Source organism: Acomys russatus, chromosome 16 (assembly GCF_903995435.1).
Source record: "Acomys russatus chromosome 16, mAcoRus1.1, whole genome shotgun sequence".
In the NCBI taxonomy this organism is placed as follows: Eukaryota; Metazoa; Chordata; class Mammalia; order Rodentia; family Muridae; genus Acomys; species Acomys russatus.
The window spans coordinates 36,945,910-36,955,432 of record NC_067152.1 but is presented as its reverse complement, the minus strand read 5'-3'; the positions used below and the strand labels follow the sequence as shown (position 1 = coordinate 36,955,432).

General features: G+C 44.1%; 1 protein-coding gene across 1 annotated transcript; it reads right to left on the bottom strand.

Moving 5' to 3' along the window:
* Window positions 1-1,602: 1,602 nt before the first annotated feature.
* On the bottom strand, window positions 1,603-9,060 carry Kcnj2 (potassium inwardly rectifying channel subfamily J member 2). Its single transcript, XM_051158975.1, has 2 exons — window positions 8,865-9,060; window positions 1,603-3,695 (listed from the first exon to the last, which is right to left on the bottom strand). The coding sequence occupies exon 2, from the start codon at window positions 3,477-3,479 to the stop codon at window positions 2,196-2,198; it is 1,284 nt and encodes a 427-aa protein (XP_051014932.1). The 5' UTR covers window positions 3,480-3,695; window positions 8,865-9,060; the 3' UTR covers window positions 1,603-2,195.
* Window positions 9,061-9,523: the final 463 nt, after the last annotated feature.

Sequence of the window (9,523 nt, the reverse complement as noted above, 5' to 3'; positions counted from 1 at the left end):
TCCAAAGTTGAAAACAGCGGTGACTGTCATCATTTTACAGGCACTGCATCCAGAGACAGCTGCTCACCATGCCACAAATCGGCACAAACATCACCCGAAATCAAATACGTGATTCTAGAACAAGCTGATTTTTAATGGCATATTAGGGTGTAATACCATTAGAGAGTTGATTTTGAGACTCCAACTACAAAGCAAAATTAGCAGCCCTAGGATTCACAAGTAGGGAACTTTAGAAACCAAAAGAAAGAGAGAGAGAGAGAGAGAGAGAGAGAAGTACATTGTTGGGCTAGAGTGAGGGTGGAGAGAGATGCTTTTATAAAAGACAGGTGACTAGGCAGAGAGGCTTCTAGAAAATGACGTGTCCTTGGTAACCTGCTCTGGTACTTTACAAGAGACAATGGCCAACTCACATTAATCATGAGTGTGTACACGTATACAAAGAGAAATAACCCTTTAGACTCTTAACTCCTTAGCTTGTAATTGCCTAGTGTTTACGTGGCTCAGTAAGACACTAGACCACTGGGATATCCTCTCCCCTCTGCCATGAAAAAGGGAACCTCCCTCTCCCTTGTAAAATAGACTATTGCATTGAAGTGGCTCGTGTATTACACATAACACACACACACACACACACACACACACACACACACACACACCTAGAACTCCTGCTTTGGCATATTCAGCGCATGTTGACCATATCACTCTCTGCAGATGCCTCAGAGGGACAAGCTCAGAGGCCCACACAGCTTTCTTAATGTGACACCAAGCTAGAAATGACATGACAATCAAGGGTAGATGACTCAGCTGAAGAATTTGAAATCTATCTATCTTCTGTGTTGGGTGGCTCTGTTTGGAGGGTGCCAGGTAACCAACAAAGTTCAACCAAGATCTGATCTTATGGAATTAACTTTGGAATGTGCAAAAAGAGAAAAGCCCAGAAAAGTCTAAAGTCTAAATGAACCCCCCTCTCTCTCTCTCTCTCTCTCTCTCTCTCTCTCTCTCTCTCTCTCTCTCTCTCTCTCTCTCTCATACATTAGCCTGACCAACACAACCTAACAGGGGAAAAAAGATGTTGACATAGTGCATATGTCAGTGTGACCCATGCTTCCCAATTCCCCTTCAAATAAAGATACACCAAAGAATGGAGTTGAAAACATATTATTCTGATCAGATCTTGATGCTCTTTTTCAGACTAAGGTGCAAAATGAATAGGCAGCTCAGCATCTAGCTAAGGTTCAAAGTTAGTGTGTCTGGATTTCCCAGATAACCTATGGGGCTGGGCTTTTTCCCCCCTTTTAAATATAAGCTCCTCTGTGCAAAAAAAAAAAAAAATGTGCATTATCTTTGGTATTTATTTTAGGTAGTCTAACTGACAATTTGAGATAACCTATTAGCATCACGGAAAGGAAAAGTCTAAAACCCGGAGGCTACCATTTGGCTAGTGTTACATAATGTCCTTATGTAACAAGAAAGAGGGGAGGGGACAGAGAGAGAGAGAGACAGAGACAGAGAGACAGAGACAGAGAGACAGAGAGAGAGAGAGAGAGAGAGAGAGAGAGAGAGAGAGAGAGAGAGAGAGAGAGAGAGAGAGAGAGAGAGAGAGATCAATTTTAGCAAACAAATTACTGGCCTCAGAAAATCAGGCTCCCATTTTGGCAGTTAATAGCCAAATACTTGACACTTTGAAGCACACTGTGCGCTTTCGACAATGTTCAACACTGACTTTTTAAAGTTATGTAAAAGATAAACTACACTGCAACAAAAATACAGTTTGTGTTCATGTAGTTAGCAGCTTTTCAAAAAAATTAAGGCAGAGTCTTGCCTGTGTTATGCCATTAAAATCATTCTTGTTCCCCTAAAGAGAAGCATTCCAGGTAAGTCACATACCCAAACCGAGGCTTGCCTGCATATTCAAGTTTTGTAAAAAACACAAAACAATACATTAAAAAACAACCCCATAACTTATTCTACAACAGATATGTGCCATCGGGTCACTCGAAAGCCTGCAAAATGCTTTATGTCAGTCATTCAGCTTACAGTCTTTTCTTGAAACCTTTGTGCTAGCCTTAGTCTCTTGCGGCTGCTTTCCTTCACCCACCTCACGACCAGTACCATGGTCTGTATAACTGTCCCGGACCTCTGACCAACAACAGACTGTGTAGCGAAGTAAATATCCCAAAGGTGGGATCAGCCAGTCATATCTCCGATTCTCGCCTTAAGGGCCTGGGCTCTAGAGGTACGCTTGCCTGGTTGTGGAGATCTATGCCAGGAGGTGAGTCTGTACTTGTGCTCTCTGGGACTCCATTCTCACTCTCCTCCTCTTCTTTGCTTGTTAGGGCCACTTCATTTTCATAGCAAAATGAATTCGCATTTGAGAGGATATATTTCTTTTCTGCTAAGTCTCTGGCACTACAAAGGGGAGTGTTAGGTACTTCGTAAGTCTTATGGAATCTTGAATAGTCGACTTTGTAGTAGTGTTTCTCTTCAAAGAGTACCGGCTCATAGCGGTGACCCCAGAGAATTTCGTTAGCCAGATATGAACTCCGGCATTGCGTCGTCATGGCGGTGGCTTCCACCATGCCTTCCAGTATGACAACAATTTCAAAGTCTGCGTTGTCAATGTCCTGCTTACTCAAGTCATATAAAGGGCTGTCTTCATCTATTTCATGAACAATTGTGATAGGAGACACTAGAAATATACGGTCAATTCCACTATCGAAACCAACGTTGATATCTATCTGGTCCAAGGGGATATACTCCCCTTCTGAAGTGATCCTGGATTTGAGAAGCTGTGCCCGGACATGAGCTTCCACAAGGTGACTTTTGCGAAGATTGCCCACCCGCCACATCAAGCATAGTTTGCCGTCCCTCATGGCAATCACAGCGTTGTGACTGAAGACAAGAGTCTCATTTCTCTTCTTTGGCTTCGCCATCTTTGCCATGACCGCGCCGATGATAAAGGCGTCGATGATGCAGCCTACGATTGACTGGAATACTACCATAAAAACGGCAATTGGGCACTCATCCGTAACACACCTGAAACCATAGCCGATGGTTGTCTGTGTCTCAATGGAGAAGAGGAAGGCAGCTGTGAAGCTGTTGACCTCAGACACACAAGCTTTGCTCTCTTTAGAAGCGTCCAGATCTCCATGGAGCAGAGCTATCAACCAAAACACACAGCCAAAGAACAGCCAGGAGAGCACAAACGCGAGGCAGAAGATAACCAACATCCACCGCCAGCGAATATCAACACAAGTGGTAAAGATGTCGGCCAGGTACCTCTGTCCTTTCTCACCCACATTGATGAACTGGACATTGCAGTGGCCATCTTTCTTCACAAAGCGGCTCCTGCACTGTTGCCGGGTATGGACTTTGCTCTTGCCATTCCCAAAGCCATTAGCCACTGCCATGGTGGCCAACTTCATGCCATCTTCCTCCGAAGAGACGATGCTGTAACGGTTGGTTCGCACACTGCCCATTGCTTCCGCTGTGGACGCCAGTGTTTCTGCTTTAGAAAACAGTCTGAGTTTTTGCAAAACCCTTTGAAGAAACAGTTTTGAATGTTCAGTGAAGACACACACACCAAAAAAAAATTTTTTTTTAAATGAGGAGAGATGGATGCTTCCAAGAACCTTGGGGTTCTTTTAACCAGCAGAGTTACCTTAGTAATTCAGCTGGCATCCAGAGAACTTGTCCTACAAGAAAAGAGAGCATTCATTACAAAGCAGCCATACATAAAGGAGCCCCAGTGTCTAAGACAATATTCCTGTCTCAACAAAAACAGAATAAGAGACAAACAATTATACTTTGGATTCAATTGTGTAGAGTTTTCTTTCTTCCTATAAATGCTCTTTTGAATTTTTATTTAAAATCACAGTCATTGAACATAGATGATCATTCCACCAAAATTTCAGCTCCCTGTTCTTCTACTGTTTGTCAGCAATCTAGAATATTCTATAATTCATATCTATCTGTCAGCCCTTACTCTTTTCTAGGTTCTCGTGGTAATATAGAGAAGAGTCATTCTGATTCTAAGGTTTGTATCAGCTTTTAAAGGTAGGATATGTCTAGAGGATATTTTATCTGAACAACCTGGATAGTAATCTAGTTATGTGTGTATTAAGGGATAAGGTTTCAACCCTTGCTGACAAGGTTGGCATTTACAGGTACAGACAATTTTGTTTCAGTAATAACGTTGAGCAGAAAGTCCTTTGCAGCATTTGAAATGGATCCTAACTTCTGGATACTGTTTGGGATTGCTCCATCACTCTAAACACCTGAGCAGGTAATATGCAGAAATGTCTGATGCCATCTCCCTGAATGCAAGGGATTCTGACTTGAGGACACAGATTTGCTCTGGGGGATAGAGAGCCATTCTGTTGCCTAGCAATATGAGTCTTGAAATTCTCCAGAGATGGGATTACCATGTGTAATGACAGGGTAGGAAGCAAGCACCTCTGTGCCAAATGCCCAGGTCTTTAGCGGATTGAGATAAGGCAGGAGTTCATTTCATGTGGGTCCAAGGCTGTGTGCTCTCAAACAGAGACAACTTTGTAGTCAAAGTAGCTCATAAATGCCAGTCAGCTTACTTTCACTTCTAGTGCTGTTGTTTGCTGTAGGTTCCTATGGAGAAGGCGCTCACCTTTACTTAACATGAACAAATAGTAGCTTCCAGCTTCCTCCCACTGCTTTACTCTGCCCCAGGTAAAATTTAGCTACTTGCTCTGAGTTTCCCGATTAACTGAAGAAAAATCCTACACTTCCCCCATAACCAAAAAGGGAGAGGGGGAGAAAAAAGAGGAGAAAGAGGAGAAAGAGGAGGAGGGAGAAGAGGAGAAAGAGGAGGAGGACAAAGAGGAGGAGGAGGAGGAGGAGAAGGAAGAGGAAGAAGAAGAAGAAGAAGAAGAAGAAGAAGAAGAAGAAGAAGAAGAAGAAGAAGAAGAAGAAGGAGAAGGAGAAGGAGAAACAATGTCTAAGAAATGGTCTAAAGTGTGATTTTTTTATGCAATGTGAATTAACAGAGTCTAGAAGTAGATTAATATTAATATGGCCTAGAACTAAAAACTGAAAGTGATTTCCAACTTTGCAAACTGCCAAATCCATGTCCTGTTTTTAAGTGGGACAATAGGAAGGATCAGAAATTTGTTGAGACCTTGGTAAGAGGACTCCAGTTTTGATTTCCCCCCAAAGGCACATGAATATGGATCAGTTAATAGGACCATTTTCAGCCAAGCCAGCTGCAGACATATTAAGTGACCCATTTGTCCTTATTTCAGTCAGCCCATTACCAAGGGGCAATGTGCACTGTCTTTGTAAATGCCGTATTCTAGTCTTCTGATGTTTCCTGCTTTATCCAAGTTGTAATCAAGATGTACCCCAACTTATTTTTTCTTGAGATTAGTCATCTATGAAAATTGCAATGTGTGTTTCAGTCTGTCATCTCTTGACACCTAAATGATGCTTTATTTGAAAGTGCCTTTGAACTGCTTTATAAAAAGAAGTTCCGTTGCCTTCCCAACCTTTTACCTGCTTCACTGTTTTGTCTGCTTCCCTGTGAAGTGTGCAGTTGGACAAAGGAATAAAGAATCATATTCCTCAGAGGTCTAGACCGTGGACTTGGAAAGAAATATTGTAACAGTCTTTTCAGATTATTTGGCTCACATAATGGTACCAAATGTTTCTTCATCAACGTGGGACAGCAGCATGATAACAAATGCAGGTGTGCTTTTCTATAAAACATGGGAATGGGACGAAGGAGTCTCTTCAAAGAGTGTGTCTGCACCATGATTGACTTGAAATTATTTCACTATAAACTAACACCAATAAACTCCCTTTTCATTCTTCAAAAGAAGCCTTACTCTGCATTGGCATTAAGGGCCATGTGCAGACTCTCTTGGATTTCTTCACACTGACTCCTGTGTCTTTCCAGATAAGAACCTAACAACCCCTAAACTCCAAAGGTCTAATTAGGACCTTCCAAAATCTCAACCCTGGGACATCTGTTTGAATTCCACAAATCACACAATAGCTGTTTCCTATGAATAGCTTTCCCCACTTGGAACCTTGCAAAGAGCATGTACTGAGGGGGCTGTTATTGTCTCATTTCCATTGCTAATGGCAGAATTTGTTCCACATGCTAGCGCATCATTTTCAGGTCTTACCAATGCTTCCTGGAAAGGGGAAAAATAACTGTTTTTTTTTTTTTCTTTTTTTCTCCGAAATGGAAAATTTCAACACGTCAAATACATATGCTCCAACCAGAGTAAAGTGCGCATATGTGCACACACATGTCATATGTCTTCAGACTTTTATGGACCGTGTTACAACCACAAAAGTCTAGAAACTTCTACAGTCTGACAGCTTATCTGTCTTTATAATTCACTGTGCCTTTGCTGTGGACCTGTCCACATGTCCCAGTGACCTTAAACAAGCAGAAAATTCCCTACCCTCTCCTTCCTCAGTGGGAATCACCAAAACATCTGGGAACAGCTTTCATTAAAAAAATAGGACTTCCATGCAATATTATTCTACAAATTTTCTGAGAAACAGCAAACTAGTAATATATTCAGGCTATCTAGAAAGCTGATACTGGATCTGGTGAATAATATAAAACCCCTCCCCCCTTTAAGCTCAAAATTTTAAGGATCCAGATCAATACTCAATGCACGAGAATAATCATTTCACCCAAGCCATGACCAATGAGGTAGAAAGTGTTTCTGGGAAATTGAGATGGTGTAGTTCATGTTAAGACTATTTATAGGCTGATCCAAAATTAAGCATAAGCAATGGAAAAAATAGTTCGGCACGTCAATCTTAGGTAGATATTAAAGGAGGGGCGGGGAAACAATGCAGGGGTGAGGAGACTACACTTCAGAAATGGGAGAATCCTAATTGTTTTCTATACAGGAAACACCTCCAGTAGAGCAGGTGAGACACTAGATAAAGGTATTCGGGAAGAAGAAATGGGAATCATGATGTCCCATAAGAGGGTCATTGACTCTCAGTGAAAAAGCACAAAACCACGTTTCTGACTGAAGACAGGAAAGAGCAGAATAAAAGGTGCTGGGTGAGAGAAGCCTGCTAATGAGTGCTTGGCGCAGCTATTCCCCAGCTGACGCCATGTAGACCAGCCCCAGAGTGCTCTGGGCACAAGTTGCTATGTGAGTCCTATTGCTGCAGAGCAACCTCTGTGAAGCTAAGTAAACAGAAGGGAGGGGTAAGGAGAAGGCGGGGGGGGGGGGGGGGGGAGACACCCATTTATATCTGCGTGAGTGCTGCCTCTAACATTTATACGCAGCAATGTTTGTGGCAACTCTAGGCATTTATGCGTGGCAAGGACAACTTGTGTTTACTAATCAAAACTGGCATCTTTCGAAAACCTGAGATGGTACCACCACCGGTGAGGGAAAGACTAAAGGCAAGGCCTGTCTTCTAAACTGCCCAGAGGTCAAAGGAGGGCAACTACCCAGAGTTTTTGATAAAGAGTGTCTGAAAGATGTTGCTTGGTTTGTTTGTTGGTTTGTTTGTTTGTTTGTTTAATTGATTTCATCAAGGTGCAAAGCAAATATCTTTACAGATATTAAGAATATGGGAATCGAAAATTCCCATACTGACTGAGAGGCACAAATCAAAGTGAAATGGCCTGGACCCCTACTGTCACCATTCCCACTTGACCCCTACTGTCACCATTCCCACCACATTTGAAGTAGCCTATCTCTCTCCTGCGCATTGGAGATTGTGAGCAGGAAGAGACAAACAAGCTTAGTGGTAGCTCACAGTGCACATACAGGACTGGTTAGCAAGAGGAAATATGACTGCCTATCAATTATTAATGGGAAGAGACAACAAATAACTAAAAGGAGATGTTAGTTCTCTTTATGCTTAGCCAAAACAGGTTTTCAAGTAAAGCCTTTATCTCAGGACAGGTATATACGGGGTTTGTGAGAATCTTCAAAACGGACAGCCTCATACAGGTCTCCAATGACAGACTGAACCAGACAGACGCGCATGCGACTACCCTATTTCCCATCTTAGTCCTCCCCACCCCCCCACCCCGCCAACTCTCTATCATAAGGAGTCCATATTATGATGCAGTCTGTTTTCTTCTTCTTTAGAACCTAGTAGCTTTGATCACACTGCTTCACTGACAACACCACACTGGCTTCAAATGAGGGGTTCACACCATTATTACTAAGAATAGCAAAGTGCTTAAGACAGACTGACATGGGTCGGGAAAGTTTTGCGGTCTTCAGGCCAAAATCCAACTCTGCCTCCTCCTCTTTTTTTCTCAGCAAAGGAACTTTGAGACTGGAGATGCTCACCCTGGAATTCTGTGCTGTATTTGTAGCACGCACACACACACACACACACACACACACACACACACACACACACACAGAGCAAGGATCTAGAATAAGAAGAGCTGAGTCTCCAGGTCAGACCAGCGCTCACAAGGGACCTCCAATCCCAACTACCTTCTCTTCCTCCCTCTCACCCGCAATAAAAGGAAGAGTCCACGCCAGGCTCGCGCTTGCCTCTAAACTCAATATCTTGCTACAGCTGGTGCATTGGAAGTTATGAGCACAAACAGATGCTGCAGAGAAATCTGTTTCTATTGCTCAACTCTTCCAAGCGTGTCTCAGTATTTTTAGCTCTGAGGATGTTCTGGTGCGCACACAAACTATATAGGCAATGAGCCGGGACTCCGAAGCTTGCGAAGGGGAGCATTACAGCAGCCTGACAGCTGGCCACCTCCAGAGCAGAGCAGCGGGACAGTAGGGTTAGGGGATGGTGGCTCAAGTCCATTGCCCTGGACACACACAGACAACAGAAAAAGAACAGGAAGAAAACACAGAATCCCTTACCTGTTGCTGACACAGGATCATGGGGACATGGAGTGGAAGTGAGGAGTTACAGAAGCATGTAAGATCCAGTGGTTTTTTTGTGAAAGAGAGTGAGGCGAAGCAAGTGAGAATTCCTAACACCCTGCTTGCCGGCGCCGGGAAGGCTGCGCGCTGGCCAGGGCTCCAGAGCGCTCTGCGATAGCTTGGGAGCTTCTGAGGCGGTCCTTGTGATAACCGGCCTTCTTGGCTCCGCCCCCTGCCCGCTGCTGACCAATCAGAGCGCACCTGGCTGCGCGGCCAGCTCGGGGAACCGCCACCGTGAGGAGGAGGAGGATCCTTACACCCGGGGCCCCTAGCTGTGCCAGCCAAGGAACCTGCAGTGGCTTCCTCTACCTCCTCCAGCCTCCCAGCCTGGTCCGAGAATCCAGCTCTGGGCTGGGGAGGAGGAGGAAGTCGTGGCCCAGCAGGGACAGCAACAGGTGGGAAGCTCAGCCGCCATGCAGTTGCCTAATTGCAGCCTGGCCTTGGGCAGAGCTTCCTACTGGGTCTCTGAGACCCACACTTCCCGGTTTCTTTCCACAGCGGAGGCCCGCTGTAAGTGTTCCTGTAAGGGCTTAAGAGGTGCCAGTGCCTGAGAAAGGCGTCTGCAGCTAGTAGAGAAGGAATGATCACTGGGGTGC

What these genes read in the sequence shown, in the direction of transcription:
- Kcnj2 (XM_051158975.1), bottom strand. Translation starts at nt 3,479, where the DNA reads ATGGGCAGTGTGCGAACCAACCGTTACAGCATCGTCTCTTCGGAGGAA.